At 38.8% G+C, this 21,484-nt stretch overlaps 2 protein-coding genes across 5 annotated transcripts; one reads left to right on the top strand and one right to left on the bottom strand.

Moving 5' to 3' along the window:
- Window positions 1–70: 70 nt before the first annotated feature.
- Window positions 71–6,346, bottom strand: pyroxd2 (pyridine nucleotide-disulphide oxidoreductase domain 2). Of its 4 annotated transcripts, none has more exons than XM_079473753.1 (16): window positions 6,177–6,346; window positions 5,458–5,477; window positions 5,278–5,371; window positions 5,013–5,086; window positions 4,473–4,628; window positions 4,189–4,342; window positions 3,990–4,051; window positions 3,487–3,584; window positions 3,130–3,391; window positions 2,682–2,816; window positions 2,173–2,245; window positions 1,465–1,621; window positions 1,056–1,210; window positions 767–873; window positions 522–642; window positions 71–362 (listed from the first exon to the last, which is right to left on the bottom strand). In XM_079473753.1, exons 1-16 carry the CDS (start codon window positions 6,289–6,291, stop codon window positions 292–294), a joined length of 1,854 nt encoding a protein of 617 aa, XP_079329879.1. In that variant the 5' UTR covers window positions 6,292–6,346; the 3' UTR covers window positions 71–291. The 4 variants fall into 4 exon arrangements, 2 of the variants coding, with proteins under 2 accessions (XP_079329879.1, XP_079329880.1); XM_079473754.1 differs by having other exon boundaries at window positions 3,250–3,391; XR_013787603.1 differs by having other exon boundaries at window positions 75–362; window positions 757–873.
- Window positions 6,347–9,300: 2,954 nt separating this feature from the next.
- Window positions 9,301–20,168, top strand: slc25a28 (solute carrier family 25 member 28). Its single transcript, XM_079473241.1, has 4 exons — window positions 9,301–9,853; window positions 14,704–14,932; window positions 16,099–16,155; window positions 17,267–20,168. Exons 1-4 carry the CDS (start codon window positions 9,515–9,517, stop codon window positions 17,803–17,805), a joined length of 1,164 nt encoding a protein of 387 aa, XP_079329367.1. The 5' UTR covers window positions 9,301–9,514; the 3' UTR covers window positions 17,806–20,168.
- The last annotated feature ends 1,316 nt before the right edge of the window (window positions 20,169–21,484 follow it).

The raw sequence follows: 21,484 nt of genomic DNA, 5'->3' as shown, positions 1-21,484 counted from the left end.
CTATATCCAGTTTTGTGAGAAACATGGCTTCCTTTCACATGCTCCGTCATAGGTTACACACAACAAGAATGCTTGAAGTCAATCATTTATTTATTTGAATATTTCACAAACAGTTTGAAATGGCATTACAAAAATACACGCAGCAATTTTGAAGGGCGAGATTTTGGGAGTGCTTAAAAATGTTGTTCAAGTTCTGTAAGAAAGACAGAATCACGACATTACTTGATCTGATCTCTGTTTTCATCCGAATATTTTGCATTTTACATCCCCAGCTGAAGGCCATAAGTGACATCATCTGCGTTTGCAATCTGCCAGGACAGTGAGAGCTGCATTCCAGCCGGCTGCACCCATAACACCTCCACCTGAATGAGACAGACTCAGATAAATGCTGCAGAAGGAAGAAGTAGTATCATGGTATTCAACATGCGCAAAGTTGACAACACGATGATGCCACTAAATCCAATACACACTAGTAAATGTGAGAAAAAAAATCACTTTTATTTATTTATTCATGAACAGACCTGGATGGCAGCCACTGCCACATAAATACAGTCCTTTGACTGGTGAGCGGTAATCCGCTATCGAGGGCAAAGGCCTCGCCAGGTACAGCTGGTCCAAAGACATCGAGCCATGGAATATGTTCTGTAGCAAAAACAAGAATGCTTGAAAAGATATGCAAGAAAATATACCAGAAGTAACTTTAAAATCTCAAATATACAGACATGCAGTATTGGATCACTTTTGGATTATAGTTACATGTTCATACCCCTCCGGTGAGACCAAAAATCTTCTCAAGGTCAGGAGGAGCCAAAATATCTTTGCCCACTATAGACTTCTTAAATCCAGGTGCATAACGCTCAATCCAGTCAAATACTGCGAGAGAGAAAACAAAGAAACAAAAAAGATCTTATTACTTAAGTGTGCTGTACCCATACCATAGATGCAATTTGAATTAGACTATCTGATAAGCCCTTTAAAAACCGCCTAGAATGGACACAGACATACAAACATCACAAAAGATGCAAATTAGGCACTACTATACGTGAACTGCAGACCTGTCTCTGCAAATCTCTCCCTGTCCTCATTGGTCCACGCGCGGCCGCCCTCCAGCAAATAAGGAGTAAACTGAGTAAAAATAGACACCACATGGCAACCCCGGGGGGCGAGAGTAGGATCCAGCACTGAGGGAATGGTCATTTCCAACATAGGCCTGTTATATATAAAAAACATATTCCAGTCACAAATGCCCAGAAGATGAATTGAAATTTAATATCAATTGGCGTGGTTCGGTGCAAGGAATAACAAGGTAATCTAAAACCATCACATGAACCCTGTCCCTGAGCAATAAATGTTCTGCATAAGTAACTACGGTCACAAATTGCAATCCAGCTGTCCTGAAGCCTTCATGTGTAATGTGCAAATATTAGTTGTTCCATTATAAGCCGCACTGCAGGTTATGCCAACCTGGAGGATGGGCGTCCCAGCTGGCCCTCCCTGTAAGCATCCTCCAATACATCCACACTTTCACAGTTCAGGTGGATTGAACATTGGTGATGTGGACCTGGTTTTCCATCCCGAGTGTTCAGAGCAGCCAGGAAATTAGGCAGCCTGTCTAAAGCCACTGTTGATGTGCACAGAATAGAGAGACGAAAACACTCAAATCAATATTAAAAGATAAATCAAATTCATGTCAAAAAGTCAAAAATTGCAAGGCAACAAAATTCTGTTTCAGTCTTTGTTCTCAATCTATTAAATACATTCCATTTAAGGATTGTTGGGCTATTTAGCTTTTATTTTGATAAACTTTACACCCCAAAAATGTTATTATGAAGATAAAAAAAATCTAATTTTGAGTCATTTTAACAGTTGCATTCTGAATTCTGATTGGTCTTCTTACTTTTATTTATTTATATTTCCATAATGGTTATGGTTCTGTTGACCACCTGTACCCATTATTCTTCTGTAAAGGCGATTTCTTACTATTCTCATTCAAGTGTAACAAACAACAAAACAAATTCTGAATATTGTCATGCCAATGGCTTTCACATCACATATTCTATCAATGGAAACATAAAGCCTTAACTTGTCTAAACCTTTAACACTACTTTTGCTGCATTTAGCACGGGTATTTGCTTCTCTAGTTAGGTTAAATGAGGCATAAAATTATAGTACCGTTGATCTTGGTAACAGGAGAAGTGTAGTCAATCTGATCCACAGCTTTGATGAAAGCCTGTGGAAGGGCGACCTAACACCACAGATATAAATTATTTACGATTGTCAATAAAGTAGAAGTTAATTTTTCCATTGGAAATATGAGTAAATTGGAAGTCTTTTGCTTATAAAAAATACAAAGGAACACATTTAGATGCAGACATTGTGTGTGCAGTCAAACAATAGGGGCTGCTCCCTGGGTAAACAGATAAAATGTCTATAACTTCAAGGCCACAATAGTACTTAAAATGGAATAAAAGCTGCCAGAACTGTGAATAAATTATATAGAAACAAACCAATTTCTCCAATCTCTAAATGTTTTTAAGGGATATTTTTTATGGGTTAGTTTACCCGTAGTTGCATAGAGGTTTAAAATAAGGTGAGAGAAAGCGTTTTAAGTTAACAATTTCCTTAAAAGCAAATGTTCTTTAATTTTAAAATGTCATTATCTCAGGACGTCGGGGCAGTACCTGTGGGGTAAGCTGTTTGAAGGTGACATAGGGAGTGGCATTTGACAAAACCACTTTACTAAAGACCTCTGTTCCATCTTTCAGCACAACACCCTGTGCAGAACCATCCTGACCTATAAGAACTTGTTCAACTTCCTAAAGGAAGCCAAAAAGGCAACAGGTAAACATCCTGGACACATTCCTTACTTGCTAATAGAGCTTGTAAATCGACGTCACGCCGCGTTGAATGTTGCGCCATCTTGGGAGGATGGCTGCTAGTGCTTTCAATGCAGTGTTTTGTTTTTCCTATTTGATTAGGAAATAAAATGTAGGTCGATCTTGCTGTGCAATAGCATTAAGCAGAGTCGTTCAGGAAAAGCCCATGGTTCTTTCACTTTCAATAGCTCCATATATCAATCAAAAAAAGTAATGGTACATATCAAAACAATAATAGCAGTGGAATATTAACCTCCCAAGATGGCGGCACCACTGCAACATAGGGTGTGACGTCAGCTTCACATTCTCTATTAATACAAAACAAAAAACAATTGCTCATACAAAAGGTTACACCATCACCCTGAACACTAACTCTCTCAGTAAAAATATCTGCTCCTAAAGAGCGTGCAGAGCGGGCGATCGATTGAGAAACTCCTCCCATTCCTCCCTCCACATAACCCCAGGCTCCCTTCTCCTTTTCCAGCTCACCCATGACATGGTGCAGAAGGACGTATCTACAAAGTAAAGATAAGCTTTTAACATAACCACAAAAACCTCTATTCTAAATAAATCTAAATGTACAGGTCACATTGATGTTAAAGTTCCTCACCCGCTTCCAGGACTGTTTGGGGTTGTATTTGCACCAATCACAGAGTCGGTGGCTAATGTGGCTCTCAACGGCTCTGATTCAAACCAGCGATTAAGCACCTACCAAAACAAATCGGTCTTAATGTTTTTTTTTTGTTTTTTTACAGCACATTAATAATATGAATAGCAAACATTATAAACGAATGGGGTGGGAGAAAGAGACAAACAGCCAATGCTAGCATGTCAAGAAAAGGAAACAAACAAAAATATGCAAAGGTAGCTCCCTAAACCTTCAAATCCACTCATATTCATGTGAAGTGGGTTGATTTTGAGCTTTCTCAAACTCAAAATTTCCAACTTTCATTTTTTTATAACACGTTCAACAAAGAGATGATAGATTTTTACAAGTTTAAGTTTTACAAGTTGGAACCTTGTAAATGCAGACTAACTTAAATATCATGAGGCTTGGCACCTATTTAAAGAATGCCATGTATTTATATTAACTTTCTGAAAAGCACAACCCACCTTCATAACTGGAGCTGTAATTAGTTCATAAAAGTCTGGAATATTCTTTCCCAGCTTTATCCCTTTAAACACAGAAAAACATATATTTTTGTACATAATTCTTCAGCCCTAGTTTTATAAGACGCTTTGGTCTAAAGTAGTATAAGCAGCAGGAAAAGTTGAGCGTGGTTGATCTTATATAACCTTGAATCATCTTTACCAGACTTCACCAAAGGTTTTAAGCTCCTCAGTGCAGATATTCTCTTTCTCAGAGATCCCTGAGTCAGTCCTGGAATGTCAACAGGTGGTGCATCCAAAAGAGGGTGAATGGCACAGGCCAGTCTTTCCAAGTGGGTTAGAAAATCAGGATAGACCTGTACAGATAGGACAGACAACATAGATATTTGTATCTAATTTATTATCACGTTAGTGTGGAGTTCACAGTTGCCACCGGTGTAACATGGAATTGCTCTTGCAAACATCATCTTAAAAATCAAAGAGAACCTTGGCATCTTTCTCTGAGAATTTGCCAATCTCTTGCTGGTTTTTTGCCAGATCAGCTCCCAGCAGTAAGGAGCGTGGTGGCCGCCCTCCGACACCCTCCTCCAGTATGGGGGTAAATGAATGTGGGTCCCTCATGTATACCTTCATGCCATGTTTCTGCCCGGGACAACACAGAATGGAAAACATTTGTTATCTTGGAAAGAAAAAAATAAATCAATAAAAGTAATAAATCATCTGCTGCTTGTATGGCTGTCAGATCTGTCTAAAGCACAATGTCTCCATAGCTTCACATTCTTTCAAGTGAAGAATGTAATTTTTTCTTAAAATATTTCCTCGTTGTATTTCCAGAACAACTTCATTCTAAACTGACTACACACATTTGAAAAACATTTATTTGCGCTTTTAAGCATGCTTACACATCATCATCTGGATTAATCAGTAGTGTACATTTTGACTGCCCACTTGCTTAACCAATGGCAGAATGTACAAGAGTGCAGAGAGAAATAAGTAAGTTGTGTAATCTATGAATATGACCAGCACCTTGAGTTCGAGGTCCTGGTAGATATGTGGACGCAATAAACTGAGCAGATAGGAGGCCCTGGAGAAGTGAAACCCTTAATCAAACAAACACAAACAAACTAAATTTAAAACAAACAACAGTAATTAAATGTAGAAATTAAATATGGCCTGCCACCAATACTCAAATGATATCAGTTTACGAAAAGAAAGTTCATTTTTAGACAAAAGTGCATAGAAAACCTGATCTTTAACGGAAAATATCCTGGTAATAAACCTGAAATCACACCTGGAATTATCTCTTCGGACACAGCTGCTCCACCAAGCACGTGTCTGCGTTCCAGTACAGCAGTTTTCAGCCCGCCCCTCTGCAGATATGCTGACTGTACAAACCAGAATAGAAAGTTTCTTCACATTAAAAACGTTTGCACAATTATCAACATTTAAGACTATGTGTGCATTTACTTACAGCAATAAGGCCATTGTGACCTAAACAGAAGAAAAGAAAGATGAAGAGTGTTTAGTAAGGCTGCTTACAACTCAGTCCTTACAAGCTTACAAATGAAAAAAAAATTATAATATAAACATTACAGAAATGTATGAAAAAAACACATCGGGCATGCACACATTTATGAAGGTCTCTGATCTTCTCAGTTTTCCAACAATAAAAAACATTCACTGCAAATGTAATGCGAGCAAAAGGTTCTAGATGTTTTCTATGTGTCATTTCTATTCTGTTCACGTCTTTTCCTGTAGGGGGCGCAGTGCCGCTCACAAGCCGAATCTCCCGTTGAGTTACATTAAAGTCTTAAAGCCTTGCAGATGACATTATAAAACTATTTCTTTCAGTAAATGAATAATCTCAAATAAAAATTCTAAATACATTTATTTAAAAAAACAACGTTGAAAAAGCTGGCAGCACGTCGTCTTAACTTTTTACGTGCTGCCTTCGGTTGTGGTTTTAGCATCCTAATTATTCATACCTCCATCATTTTACTGAGAAACTAATGTTTGTCTCGAAACATACAGTAAATATAAAAAAAGGATCATTATTGATAACCGCTGTCTTTATCTGATCAAACGTCCGGGCCGTCAGACCCGCCCACTGAGGTCCGCCATTGAATGCGATGTGCTACTCTACACGTTTGAAGCCTTTCTGTGGACCGCTCATGCTTCTTTGTAGTTTACCTCCACCGATAATAATCGCATCGTATTGAGGTTTGAGCGCAACGCTGTGACTGCAGCGGTGTGTCGATGAAATAAATCCTTTGCGTGATCGAATCCCTCGGACCGCAGCAGCCATGATTTTCCCAGACAGCCCTTGAACCCACTGCTTAAACTCCAGAACTCCTCCCACTGTGCATGTCAGGGGTCTATGTTCAAGTTGTTTTTTTCCCAACAGAACATGTTTTCCCGATAAATTGCCTACTGTGCATGCTTTCTCAACTTTTTTATTCACTGTTTTGCCCATTCTTTGAAATATTTTACTGAAAAAAATATTATTCTTTAACAATAGCAACTCCTTTATGGAAGACATGGAACAAGAATTTCTTATTCCGAAATGAACACATTGTGTGTGATATGAAGGAAGGTCAAGGTGAAATGGAAATGGCATTTTTGTGAAATGCCTGTTGTTTTGCTGTAACATTTCAAACACTGACAAGCATCCTTGCCATTTTCATTAACCTTGTGAATTGTCCTAATATTTTCCACAAGACTTAAAGTCAAGTCAACTTTATTTATATAGCTATATAACATTGCTAGTCTGTGGCATAGTTTGCTGTCCTAGAACCAACGCAGCAAAAAGCACTTGTTTTGTCTCTTCACTTTTTACAGAATATTTATGAAGATTTACATGTAGACTACCTGTATCATGTCTGATTGATTGATTGATTTACCGACCTAACCTATAAAATAAACAGTTTTATAAACATTGGAAAATGCACTTTTCTTTTGCGATTTATACTTTGTCCACTAAGAGGCGTAACAGCAAAAGAAGACAAGCGATCGCGTTTTCCGCTGTTTTCTTTTATTCCAGTAGATGGCGGTAAAGACTTGTTGGTCTATTCTTGGTTATGAAGTGTTACATTGGGATTCCTATTTTCTGGATTAAGTTGACTGATAATGATTAGATGTTATTATACACCAACATCCTTTCAGCATTACAGAAAAACATATTTATATAAGACAAAAGTGAGATTTTTTACCTAACTTTGTCTTTGTGTTTACATATGTTCATGTTTTTTTATTTAATTGTATACATTTCACTGATTATTTCATAACAATAAATACATTGATAACATGGCTAAGATTTACCATTTCAATATCAGATTCATAAGCCTTTGTTAATGTTAATTTATATGTGTATTTTAATATATAATGAACTATCGAAGCTTTGAAAAAGTGACCTCAGGTTTAATTTAAACCCTTTTGAATAAAGCCTCTTACTATTATACAACACATCAAATAAAGTTGCTTCAAAGCAATGGCGTCTGAAGAATACTTGAGAAATGTGCTCTTCTGCTAAGAGAAATCACTTTGACTGAAGAGCCCCTCTAAGAGATCATAAGTGGTTCTCTCTGCCTTAAATATGATAAGAGATGATGCTTCAACGTCCTGCTGATGTGTCTGCAGACAGCTTTCAGAACCACATTTTCAAAACTGGGTCTTTGTGGGTTTATATTTCACTCAAGTAACAGAAGATAACCAAACCTGAGCCTTAAATGAATTACAAACTCAATTTAGTCTATATGATGTGTAATTGGTGTGACACCGTAGATACAATCTCCTTTAACTCTTTGTTTTGCTTATGCTGTGAAAAACAACTCCTATTGATTCAGGTACTCAAAAGGAAAGAAATAATTTAGCCTCCTATTAGACTATATACGGTTTCCCGACACCTCTATCAGTGCATGTCGTCAGGACATTGTGGTCAAGACATGCCAGCTTGGCTTTCCTCGCAGAAACACATCTGAACAACACGCAGTCAACATTAATCCGATCAAGGCCAGAGAATTTTGTTCTTGTAAGCGAAAATGAACACTTCATTCCTAAGGTCGGCAGAAATTCTACACCTTGAGCCATTAGCAGAAATTAAATTAGATGGAAATGCTCATGCCTAAAGTGTAATTAGCTCATTATTGAGCAGCCTAGTTAATTTTTTTTACCAAAGAGAGGATTTACGCTTTGGCTGAAGATAAGCAATGCTGATGTTTACTAACCTTTCACCTAAAACTATATTTACTGTATGTTCGTAGAATGACATTTTGTTCCGAGGGCAGCATAAAGTAGCTGATCTTCAAAATCTCACTGTAAAAAGCTCATGCATTTTTTAAAGTGAAATGTATGATGCTAATGTACTAATCTCTCATGTAAAACTATACAGTATACAAAACTAAAGTTGGAAAAGGCCTCCGAAAAATATATAATAGCCTGCTTAAGGGCCCAAATGTTATTGTTCACATTCTTTGAACAATAACATTTTGTACTCATAACATTTTGGGCTCACAAAGGGCCCAAAAATGTATTTATAGAAAATGTATTGTAAATGTAAAATACTGTCCTAATCTACCTGAATTACCCATATATCTCTGCACAAAATACTATTATTTTAAAAGCGTTTCATGTGAATTATGATTTTTGATGTTTTTTGCAATCAAAGTATTCTGCAGTCAAATATAAATATATTTTTAATGCTTACAAAATGTATAACACAAGCGACAGTTTACAAATCTAATGCAATACATTTAAAAAAATTATCAGAATATTTTAGACTTTAGATTTAACCTGCAAAACTGTGTGGCCCACAGTGTGGCCCAAGTCACTGCTGTAGACAGATGAATCAAATAACAGGTTAATATTTAAGATGAATGGAATTACATAACACATGTTGGAAGCCAATTTATTTGCTGAGATATAGTTTTTTGCATGCCTTGAACACGAATTATTCACGTTGACTCACACCACATCATAACAGCTTAATGTTGCATTAATATTTTACAGGAGGTAATAATTTTGTTGCTTTGTCAAGAAATAATAGCATACGAATATCTGAAAATGTGAGATAGCGGAGATTTTAAATTGAGGTTTATGCCCTTAATATAATTAAGCAGACGCTTTTAATCCAAAGCGATATAGGCCCACATTTAGTTTTTAAGCATGTGCAATCCCCTGGGGACACACACACCAAATGTATTAAATCAAGCAGCTTCTGTGATTTCTAAGTTGGGTGCGGCTGCTTTTAACAGATGTTGTTGATTTGTAATATATAAAGTCACTAATGTTATAAAACGGCGCGCGTTTTGATTGACGCGTGCTTCCTCCATCCAGAGCGCGGTAAAGAGCGACAAGGCGTTTCCGCTTCCCCCGCGGCCTGTTCCGTTAGTCACGCCTACTGAGTACGCAGTTTTCGCTGAACGGCGCTCGTCCTCTCCCCGATAAGCAGAGGGAGAGGCCCGTGCTGAAAGCGTAAACAACGGGCGCGGGGCGCATGATTTAGAGGACCGAGCGCGGGTGTTTGGCTGTAAATGGAAGCGGATGGTTTTGTGCGCAGGCGGCGGATGACAGCGGACACGTCGGGCGGTGATGCCGCGGTGGCCGGTGCTTCCGCGGGCGCGGAGATCCGGTGGCTCGGCGGGCGCTTCTGGGGTGTTTCGGACGGGCTCGTCGGGACGTTGGCGCCGCGGATAGCAGGAGAACCGGAGCTTCACGTTGGACATTTGTACGGCTCCCACGAAGCCAATGATTTATCTGAACCAGACTATGAGGGGTTGCCCCAGGGTGCCTCCACCAGCACTCACATGTTAGCTGGGGCAGTCGCAGGGATCATGGAGCATTGCCTGATGTTTCCTATTGATTGTGTGAAGGTAAAGTCATGCAATCTATGTTGCAACACATTCGTATATTGAGAGTTGAAGTCCTTCTAACAAGGCTGTTTAGGCCAACTGGTAGGTCTAACGTTACCTGCCAAGGTCGAGTTTAGTTTCCTTGTGTGAGTGAACTCAAGATTTTAGTCAAACTTGATTGTTTTTTACACATAACATATGCCAATGTGCATAACTCCTATTGCAGAAGCTATAATTCAATTCCTCAATCATCAAGATCTGTCTGGATCAATTAGATAACATCAGACGTCACAGATTGACATGTAGCTCCACAGTCTGCCACACGTTAACATTTCCCAACTGCTCGCTAGTTTATTTCTCTCATGTTATTGTCGTTGTAGCACGATTTGACACTGTAGTCTGCAGTACCTGTATGTCTGCGAGATTAAGATTGTCATTAAAAACCATGGACATGAGAACGGAAGGTCACACGTGGCTTCCTTACTAAACTGCGTGACCGTGTTGACGCTCCGTACGGCTAATGCGCATGCGTAAAGTAGCACTCAGAAACATCTGCGCGGTTTTATCCATATATATACATATATAACCTTTTGGAAAATTCACTCGCATAATTATTCAGCGCCATGTTATATCAGAGCTCCTTAAGTTAGTACTAACTTACGGATACAAATTCGGTTTTCATGACAAATTCGACCCCAGTGCGAATTGTGTCCGCATAGGACCCAATTTAGTAGGTAGGTTGTAATGCCTGATCACAAAGTTGTTATCTCGAACTGTTGTATGGCTAACTGAAGCTTCGACAGGTTCTAGCGAGCTAAATTCGCTGGGTAAAATAAAAGCATTAACATCACATATTTCTTTGTCAACATCTGCTTAACAAATAAAAACACCACTTTTGATATTTTAAAATGACCATGGTTTTATTGTAGTATATGTCTTAAACAGTAAGCACGAGATTTTTTTATTTCACTACCCATAGCCTAATTTATGTACAATAAAATAAAGCATTTAGTGAAAAGATAATAATTGCCCGATTTTCATAGTCGTTGCATCACTGTTCTTTTCACACTGCATGACTATATGGGGTACCATTCAGTTGGTGCAGGGTTCACATTGAATGCTGAATAGGCAAAAGGAGATTACACACTGTATGACTTTACAATAGGTCTGAATAGCGTACAAATGTCTGGTTTCACAACCAAACGCACGCGAGAAGTGATACGTGATCAGTTCTAGTGCAAAATTGGAAGCCATGCTTGCTGATGTGGTCTCCTCCCCGAACCTTTTTGCCTTGTATCTTACCTTCTCATTTGCTGTAGGTCATCGCCGATGAAATTTGTCAGTCAGAACTAATTTCACACAGCAGGATTTCGAGTCACCAACAGGTGCATATATTTAGCATGCCAAATATTTCACGGGCGTTTGCTCGTGTGAACGAAATTTGTGGAAATTTGGAATATAGGAAATTTGTGACTCCTCAAAACCTGTAGGGTAATGAAAATCGGGGCCAAAATCATGCAGTGTGAACTCTGCATAAGGCAACAGAATCATTGTGGCTAGAAGGGTTGCAGCTACCGCCACTGGGCATGCACACTTAAATACCGCAACAGTTGATTCATATTTTTATTATTGTAAAGTTAGGGTTGGGGTAGTTGTCGGCGTTAGTTAATGTAATATATTGTAATTCTATGGGGAGATTTTGCATCGATTTCGACCGTAGCTATATCCCTTGTAGCAAACATCAAACATTATCACACGGGGTCCTTAAGCGGACTGATTTCGAGAGGGGTCTTAATTTGTAATACAATTGTGCCACTTAAACCACCTGTCTTCATTGGAGGCCATTACTTATGGGTAAATTATTGTGTCCGCCTGCTGTTTTATTTTAGAAACACTTTACAAGAGGTTTGTATTTGTTAACTTAATTGTTGTTGTTTTTTATTGATGCTTAAATCAAGACAAGTAAGAAAAAGACCGTATAAAACGGCAAATCAAGCATATCAAATTAATCCAACCATGTAGCAGCACAAAACAAAAGTAAGATTGTTAACATTAGTAAATAGCATGAACTAACAATAAGCAACAGCATTGTTTTTCCTCATTTGGGTAGTTTGCAGATAAATGTGTAAAGTGGTTTGACAGCAAAAAAATTATCATTAAGATAAATCTCTTTTATTTTAAGATAAATATAAATAATATAATAACCTTTTTTTTATTTCATTTTTGTTGTCACACCATAGGACACATGTATGGCATATTTTAATTTGGATTTTCCTATTAAAGTAGTAAAGGCTTAAATTAAAACAATACTTCTATTTTGACCATGTTAGCTAATGCATTTACTATTGTTAACAAAACAACCTCCTGATCCTGTGGCTCAGTGGTAAGAGCAGGGGTATTCAATTAAAGTTCCAAGAGGTCCGGACAATATATATATTTTCAATAAATAAATATTTAATCAATTTAGCCCAGTTGGATATACTGTATAAAAGATATGATCGTTTATCAGGCCATTTATTTCATATTTTGATATATGTATGTATAGGCTCTGTGGTTTTAGGAGAATGGCCTCTTAATAGAAGTCTGATAATTAATATTTGTAAATAAAAAAACTACTGACAACATGCAAACAGCAAATGTAATGTAACAATTAAAATGCTATATATCAATTAAAGTCATAAACAGAAAAAAATAGTTAATAACTAAAGTAGCCTTTCCATGCTATTGTCACCTTTTCACTTTCATATCAGAACTACTTCTATCTTTAAATAATTTCCCTATTAAACCATAGTTCATAACAAAATGTGAACCTGCTTGTGAAAACCCAGCTAAAGTCCTTCATAAAATCATCCTACAGAATATTCTGTGAAACTATAACGATATCTACTTTATGAGATATGAGATTATGAGATGTTAGCCTGGGTTTTCACAAGGTCACAAATGTTTACATGCTCTTCATGCGGCGCGTCATCAAGCAGTGCACGCGATGCAGAAAGGGTTAAAATGAACTGTGTTTGGCGCTAACTAAAGATATTAGAGTATGTTGCTGCAAAAGATAAATGACATTAATTGTTCCTGAGTGCGCGTGTGATTTCATTCTCCGTTGTGAAGACGCGCGGCTCAATTTAAACAACCAAAAAAGGCAAAAGTTTTAAATGGTACTAAAACAACAGTTAATTTGATCGCATTCTCTCTGTATTAGTAAACAGGCCACATCGTCTCATGCGGCTTCTGCTGCAGTTGGTGTATTGGTTGTTGCCCTGCATGAAATGACTGCTAAATGAGTTTATGGATGCACTGGTGGTCACAGAGACTTTAAGGAAGTTTTGCTGTGAGGGTTCAGAGGCTTTTGTCTGAATGAAGCGAATGGCTCTTTACAGACTAAGAACCCTTTGTCTTCTACACCTGTTCCTACTCAGTTAGGCTGTTGTTGTTGATCTTGAAGCACAAAGTAGTTGACAGCTCCTCAGTTTGTAGCGAATTCATTTAAACATTTAGTTAATCTGCCAAACGGCTAAATGTAAATGCAAACACCGTCTTTATTGGCCTTGCCGCCATTTCGGAAAGCGCATTTTTGTGCAGTTTCAACTAAAACGTAAAACCGAATTTATTCCTTAAACCTTGCTTTCAGATACAAAAACGCCATTTTATTTCAATGAACATTGCCTTGACAGATTTTTAGTATGTGTCTCTTTAAAAACTGTAAAAGTGTGATTGATCAATCATACAACTGTTATTACAAAGTTATTGTAAACAAACATAACTAGAGGATTCTGTTTACAGTTAAGTCCATGGTTTTGTTTAAAGCTTTTGGCATACTGCACATTGCCCCTGTTCATGATAGCTCACGAAAGAAGGTTAAAGAACAGCAGAATAATTAAATGGCTGTGGTACACCATCCTAAATTATACAGGGTTGACAGAATATGTGATAGTAGTACTCAACCAGTATCTAGCAGTCAGGAACATTTAAATAAAGTTTCATTAATAATTCACTGGTCAAAATCATGGGAACCCCGATACTTCTGAATGGAAAATAACGTTTTACACTGGCCATGTTGAGTCTGGACATCTTAATCTTTCCTTCTCGATAGAAATAAAACAATTTACTTCATTCTAATAAGAGCGGAAAAGACCAGTTCTCTGTTTAGTTTCTTTTGCAAACTCGAGCATTCCAGTAGATTCTATGAGGTTTAAAACTTCCTGTTAGAGATTTCAGTTCCTGACACTCCTGCCATAAGAAAATGGCTTTAGACACTTTTTTACACTTTAAGGTATATAACATTGTGTTACTCTACAAAACACGTCGCACAGCTAAGCTATCACAGACTGTTTGATACGTTTTGTCCTGTTGAAGGGCAGTGTTTCCGGCATTCATGTGGTGGCCTGCTGCCGTGTTTAAACTGCACTTACCTTGCTCCCATACGTCAGGATGTGACACAAAAGCGCTGGAGGAAAAAAGGATTAGGAGGTCAGATTATGTGACCTTGTGTGACCTTCAGCTCGTTGCTGAAAACTTCAGTTCTGACATGCAAATCACAAATGTGTCATCCAACATGTGATGCTTTAAATGCAAATGCATGTTTATTGTTTACAAGCGCAGTTGTATCTACTTAAGTCATTAAAAAATAGGTCAATTTAATAAAAAATTATCAATAGTTAATATATGTATATACCTGAGCAAAAGTGGTGAATTTCTTCTACTAAAAAATATTACCAATTGTTCTTGAGGTAAGTCGCAATACATTGAGATAATAGGAGATCTCAGACCGCTCTCAAAAACAATTTTCATGTCATCCATGTTTTACAAATACGTTTAATCTTTATGTTGAGCCAGTGCGGTTAGTTTACACAGATGTTTCCTTGTTGCAGACCCGCATGCAGAGCCTTCAGCCAGAACCTGACGCCCGCTACCGTAATGTGATGGATGCTCTGCGGCGCATCGTGAGAACGGAGGGGATATGGAGGCCTATCAGAGGCCTTAATGCCACAGCTGTAGGGGCGGGGCCAGCCCACGCACTTTACTTCGCCTGCTATGAAAAGTTGAAAAAGGTTCTCAGTGATGCCATCCATCCTGGAGCAAACAGTCATTTGGCGAACGGTACCAGTTTTCCCGTCCACCAGCACAGATGAACCTTCTCACTAGCACACACACACCACCATACATTACTTTTTCTTCTACTAGCAGTGTGTTAGTGTCAGTTCAAAACATTACACATTATTTTACAGAGAGCAGTTAGCAATTATTATGCTGGCAGTGTAAAAGTTTTATGTGTACATTTTGGAAGTAGTTATTAGTCATAGTTGTTGTTACAGTCTCAAACATACGTCTATGCCGACTCATCCGGTATTTTTTAAAATGGCCTTCTGTGAATGAGGTCACATCCCGAAATAAACAAAACTGCCCCTCTCCTATACCATGACAGCAACTATAAATATAAGAGAAGGTCATGTGGGAAGTTTGTGTTTAAAATGAGATGCTGTAAATTCACTTTTACTACTGCTGCTATGTTCCATGTAGTGAAAAATCACTATATGTCATCATCAAGTCTCTTCACATAGAATTTTACAGATATGCGTCTATAATTTCTATTATTAACAAAATTTGAGACACAAAAAAAAACTGAGGTTATGTTTGGCTAATGTTTTTTTAAACAAAAAAGGACTGCAGACTACAAGGTTCAAATGTAGTTTGCTGGGTTATTATTATTGGGGTTATTTTATGAGGTAAAATGTCTTGTAAAACAACTGATGTGTATCTAAAGCAAAACACCTTTTATTGTGTGTTTGTGCCTGAAACAGTGTTTGCTGGTGTTGTTTTTGTAGTGTTTCTTCTCTTTCTCTTTACTACAGGTAAGGATGAGAGAGGGTAAGTATCTGCTGTCATGTATATTTTAACAAGTATAAGTGACCAAAGGACTTAGAATTATTATTTGACAAAAAACAACACAGTTAAAAACTTGCTCTTTTGTCCTGTTACCATGTCTGTTTGGATCGCTAACTGTAAATCAATGATACTATAAGTATATGCTTGTACCTTGAACGAAATATTCTCCCTTGATCTTACATTTCACACGGTTTATCCATGTAATCTCTGTTAAGTCTTGGTGGCTGTCTCACTACAGTGCCGGTCACACTTTTAAAAAATCTGATCGTGTTTCTGGTCTGGCCCAAGACTTTTCTTTTTATATATGAAGGATGTAGTATGAATCCAGAGACTGTCCACACTCTATTTTTCTTGTTAATTTCTTAGCGTCTGTGTTACAGGAACAGCCGGATGCGTTGCTACGTTGCTTCATGATGCTGCCATGAATCCTTCTGAAGGTATATCTGCCTTAATGTGTTTATTTAATATTGTCCTGTATTTATGACAATTACACATTTCAGACTTGATGCCCGGTTTTGGTATTTTCGTACTGTATTTTACATGCATATAGTTCACATTGAGTAATATTAAGTTTGACATGCAGAAGTCAAGTCAGGAGTAAATCACCATTTTAAACGATCAGTATACAACATTTACTCACCTTCGAGTTTTTCCAAATCCGTACACATTTAATTGTTCTGATGGACATGTATCTCTGTGTTCAACCAAACAACTAGAGATAAATTCATGACAGAATTTTCTTTTTGGGGTAAACTATCCTGTTAAACATGTTTGAAACAATCATGTAAGCACTGCAGTACTAGCGGTACAGACCTGAAGCACAAAAATATCTACCTTTCAACTATCTTGATCTGAAAAGGCAACAGACATTTTAAAGACGATTTTTTAAAGTATAAATATAATAATGCATCGGTTAAAATATAAAAATATAATTTTGTCAGAATAGTCTGCAACTTTTAAATGCAAGTTACGGTATTTCCAGCAAGGCTAATAAGCCTTTAAAACTTTATCCTGACTGGTCAGTTTACACTCCCAGCCAGAAGGTGGCAGAAAAGAGCTGTCAAAATGCTTGTCAGTTTATTATAAAACCCACATTTCCAAAAGGCCTTCTTGTGGCAAAGGTTGTCCTTGCTCTAATGAACAGCTGTGTGATGTTGAAACGGTAGTATTAACAGAAAATCCCCAGTGACCAGAGTCTAAAGTCTGACACTAGCTTGCATTTCTGCACTCCTTAGGCTCAAGGTTAAGCAGCGCAGGTGCCAGACTGAGACCTTGTGTAGACACCTGCTCTCCTCTGGCCTGTTTATTCCCTGCAGGCAGCTTGACTGTAGGTCAGACAGGAGACGTATTTCATCCGGTCGTTTCCGGATAAAACGATGTCAAACATTTCTGCTTTGATGGGCCTACTGTATTTCAGTCATGACCTGACTTCTTGCACTTTGTGTTTTGCCCCTTTCCTAATGAATCCCTTCCCCTCCTCTTTTGTTTCCTGTCTAACCACGATGACCTCCCTCCGCCTCGCCGCCTGTTCCTGTTTCCGTCCTTCAGTGGTGAAGCAGAGGATGCAGATGTACAATTCGCCATACCGTGGCGTTCTAGACTGCGTGCGCTGCGTGTGGAAGCGGGAGGGGGCGTTGGCCTTTTACCGCAGTTACACCACGCAGCTCACCATGAACGTGCCATTCCAGGCTTTACACTTCATGACCTATGAATACCTGCAAGAGCTGCTCAATCCCCAAAGACATTACCACCCCTCTTCCCACGTGGTGTCCGGCGCTCTGGCGGGAGCCATCGCCGCCGCTGCCACCACCCCACTGGACGTTTGCAAGACCCTGATCAACACGCAGGAGTCTCTGGCTCTCAACTCCGTCAGCCAGAGAAAAAGACACATCTCGGGCCTCGGCCATGCCTTCCGGACTGTCTATAGGCATGGTGGCCTGCCTGCTTACTTCAAAGGTGTACAAGCGAGGGTCATATATCAGATGCCCTCCACCGCCATCAGCTGGTCCGTCTACGAGTTCTTCAAGTACTTCATCACCAAACACCAGCATGAGAAGCGGCGAACCCAGAGGGATGGGGAGAAGTAAGCTCTCACGCTGACCCTGGCTTTCTCTCCTGTCACTCGCAAAACCACCAGAGGGGCACTCATGCTGCAAAAGGACTGAACTACAAGAAATTATACGCACATATAGTCTAAACACTTTGTTCATGCATTTAATAAACACACCTTCTATGTGTAATTCCACTAATAACCATGACCTCAATGTGACGATTTTATTCATCTTGATTTTATGGACGAAATGTACCTTGCTCTGTCCCAATAGTCAGCCTAAAGTCTTTAAATCCCACAAGAGGGCGTCAGAGAACTCTTTAGACAGGAGGAGAGAAAAATATGTTAAGGAGGGGAGAGGTCTTTTAAATGTGTGGGTCAAACCTCTCCATTTATATTCCCCTTTTAACCCCCAAGCAGAAAAGCAAGTTCAAATTCCCAGCGAAACTATATACGCACAATAAAATAAATTTAATAATAGAGATTGGTATTTCAAACTAATTGCAGAATGTAGACCTGTACAGTAATTTATTGCCATCTTTAGCTGAATAGCACTTAGAGATATAAAAAGATTTCTACGTCAGAGGTATTTTTGTAGGATTTGGTGGTAGCACGGGTGGAAAATGTCCCTGCGGTAAATCCAAAGTCAAACGCCACAAACGTTCAGAAAGTCTCTAATAGACGATTGGACCCATTGGTCAGGATAACCACTTCGGAAAGATGGCCCATATTAATTCCCACACGGTATATTTCATTCAGCAATGCTTTAGCCATGCAGATCACATGACCAGATTTCCTGTCCAATACACTGTCTACACGAAGCGATGTGATGATTATGAATGGGTTTGAATGATTTCTTGCTGGACACTGGAATGTATTTTGGTTCTTATGAATTGGAGTTGTTCTGTGTGAGAGTTAAGTGTGAAATGTATCTGGCAGTCAAGACTTATTGACAGAGGTCTGTCATGCCCCTTCCTTTTTGTTCCTCAGCTTTAAATAAATTTACAGCGCAGGGATTTCCCTGGCTTGTGTGTAAGCTGATGACTGTCTGATTTCGATAGTTTTATTGTAATTAAACTGTAATTTTGAGTCGTTCGTAGATAGAAAATTTGGCACATCTGACTTAAAAGAAATTAGAACCGTAAGCTATTTCAGTGGGGAATAACATTTAAATTAAAACTTATATCATAACATGATATTAGTGTGGTTGAATTCATACATCTCCTAATGTTGGCATGATAGTTATACCAGAAAAAATCTGTTTACATAAAATCCTCGCACATAAATGTCTGTAATGTTGAAATAAGTTCATCTAGTCATTCGTCCTCTGATAACATGTTCGTGAATTTGAGACGGAGCATAACAGTCTTCCCGGGATGTTCATAAATTAGCCATTTGAAGATGTGTTCAGATATGTGATTTCGACTAGCTCCCTCAGTGTCGACTGGAATTCCTTCGCCAGTGTCCTCGAGAATGAAACAGCAGCAAGTCTAAGCCGCAAGGGTTGAAAGATCTCTGTTGGTGGCAAGTTGGGTGTTTGGTCTAAGTCACAGGTGCACATGTGACCTTTGCTCCGAAGTTTCTGAACAATTGGCCGGGGTGTGCGTGACGGAGCTCTCACTTTACCTGCCTGCTGACGTCTGGACAAGAGGTTAAATGTTTTCTTTTAAATGATCAGGAAGCCTTGCGGTGGCCCTAACATGTATTTTGGACACTTAAGACACACTTTAAAAATGGGGATGTCATTAGATCACAATTTATCAAATAACTACTCCGATTGACATATGCATACAAATTATTTTAGATCAGTTCAAAATAAAGGGTGATACCATTGGAGAATCATTTTGTTCTCCAAAGAGCCTTAGATGAAGGTTCTTAATAAAAACTTTCATGCATTAGGAAGGTTTTGTGACTGTTAAAGGTCTTTTATTCGAGAGAACGCTTTAGGAACGTTTATAAAGAGGGATTTTTGCAATTATGTTTAACCAGCCCGGTCTCAATGTCAAATTTAGCAGATGGAGTAATTTTCCATGAAGTTCTTTAGATACAGTATCTGTTGTTTTATAATGTACAACCTAGGGCTGACAATATCAGATTTTCGCTACACTGTTATCATGGGCAAAATAATTGATATTATCATAATAATACTATATTTCATTTAGTTTGTTTTGTGTATTTTTGTGGTTTATGAATTGTATTAAAAAATGATTGTAGTGGAGCAGAGATCGTAATCATTGTGGCTCTTATAGCAAAAGTTGCGAAAACATTTACGATATTATCATGTGTATTTATGCAATGTAACGGTTTTTATATCACGGATATTGGCAATACTGCTATGTTGTGACACCCAAGTACAACCCAACAATCTTTTTTTTGATGAAATGATTTCTTTACGAAGTGCTTATTTTTTTTACTTTGATTTGATTTCTTCTCTAATGCAAAGGACATTTTTGCACTTTTTTTGTGTCAATCCAGTTGTCACAACAATCATGTGATGTTTTAACAGGTAAGTAGCAGCATGCCCCTGAAGGTCGGTTTTAGAAATTCCTCCGGGAGAGCAGATGACAGATGAAGAACCATCAGCGCTTCTTCCGAGAGCCCCGGGCCAGCCAGCTGAACCTGAACTTGACTGTCGCTCTGCCAGGTGGAGCAGCGCATGGGCATAACTGTGAGTGTAGGAGGCTTCAAATGCAGAAGAGAAGCAAAAAGCATTTGAAATAACCCAGATAGAATATCACGGCGCTTGGGTTTAGCCTCGAGCTATAGAGGATAGATTTGGATTTTCTTGAGTCTCACGTACGTTTGTAAGTGTTGCCTATGTTCAGGGATTGTGTGTCTAAGGTCAGACCGTCGAGGTGTTGTTTTCTTTAGTGCCATTTCTAAGCATCTATTGGATTTGAATACAAACCTGACATGGAAATCAGGTCTGGAGTGCGAGCTTTCATTTCTTAGATGCTGCAGTGGACACACTGGCCTAACGTCAGTTCCACCTCGTGGCTTTGCGTCCTTCAAATGACATCTATTTTCCTGTTAGTAAAAACACTGTCAGACATCTCCAAAAGTGACCAGGGCAGAACATTGAAATGTTTGCTTTGGAAAGGACATTTATCCGCAGCACAATACCACCATTAAAGTCCTTTTTTTAAAGTAATACAGGATTTATCGCTTCTTGCAAGTGTTGAATTGAATGATTGGCATTGTGCTTCATTGTAAACAGCAGTACAAATGCAAAAGTTTCTCTGTTGGTTTCTTTCAAGGTTGCGTACCGTATGAGCTTTGTCCGCAGGTGCAAAGTGATTTTTTTGGTCGCGGTAGGCTCTTGCGGCACACACAGACGTGCACAAGTAGACATCTGTTCAAACAAGGAGGGTTAATGAACACTTTTGAATGTCTGAGTGTGCGACGGTGTGTTTCACCCCACCCTAGCTTTCGTTTATCTCTCTTCTCCCATCCGTGTCGCGGGTGGCCCGCACGAGCTTGCCCACAATGCTGCTGATGATCTTCCTGAGTTAAGTCTGCAGGGATTATGAGGAGGTGTTTACGGTGCCTGAGTCACCGGCCCTGCACCATCCTTTAAGGAGTCAGAGATGGTAAATTAGGTATTTGTATAGAATTAGCCGATTGTTTTTGTTGTTTCAGGACATATGCCAGGGCTGATGTTTGATCAGCTGAGTCACAGAAGGACGTGGAGAGGTTTCCTAAGGCCTAAGTGGTAC

The sequence above is a fragment of the Barbatula barbatula genome, assembly GCF_947034865.1.
Source record: "Barbatula barbatula genome assembly, chromosome: 14".
NCBI lineage: Eukaryota > Metazoa > Chordata > Actinopteri > Cypriniformes > Nemacheilidae > Barbatula > Barbatula barbatula.
This window is presented reverse-complemented; position numbering and strand designations above follow the sequence as displayed.

Excerpts from the sequence above, each read along its gene's own strand:
- pyroxd2 (XM_079473753.1), bottom strand. The coding sequence starts at position 6,291 with ATGGCTGCTGCGGTCCGAGGGATTCGATCACGCAAAGGATTTATTTCA. Across the intron at positions 5,478-6,176 it reads TGCGATTATTATCGGTGGAG|GTCACAATGGCCTTATTGCT; the intron begins GTAAACTACAAA and ends TCTTCTGTTTAG. Across the intron at positions 874-1,055 it reads GGAGAGATTTGCAGAGACAG|TATTTGACTGGATTGAGCGT; the intron begins GTCTGCAGTTCA and ends TCTCTCTCGCAG.
- slc25a28 (XM_079473241.1), top strand. The coding sequence starts at position 9,515 with ATGGAAGCGGATGGTTTTGTGCGCAGGCGGCGGATGACAGCGGACACG. Across the intron at positions 14,933-16,098 it reads AAACAGTCATTTGGCGAACG|GAACAGCCGGATGCGTTGCT; the intron begins GTACCAGTTTTC and ends TCTGTGTTACAG. Across the intron at positions 16,156-17,266 it reads TGCCATGAATCCTTCTGAAG|TGGTGAAGCAGAGGATGCAG; the intron begins GTATATCTGCCT and ends TCCGTCCTTCAG.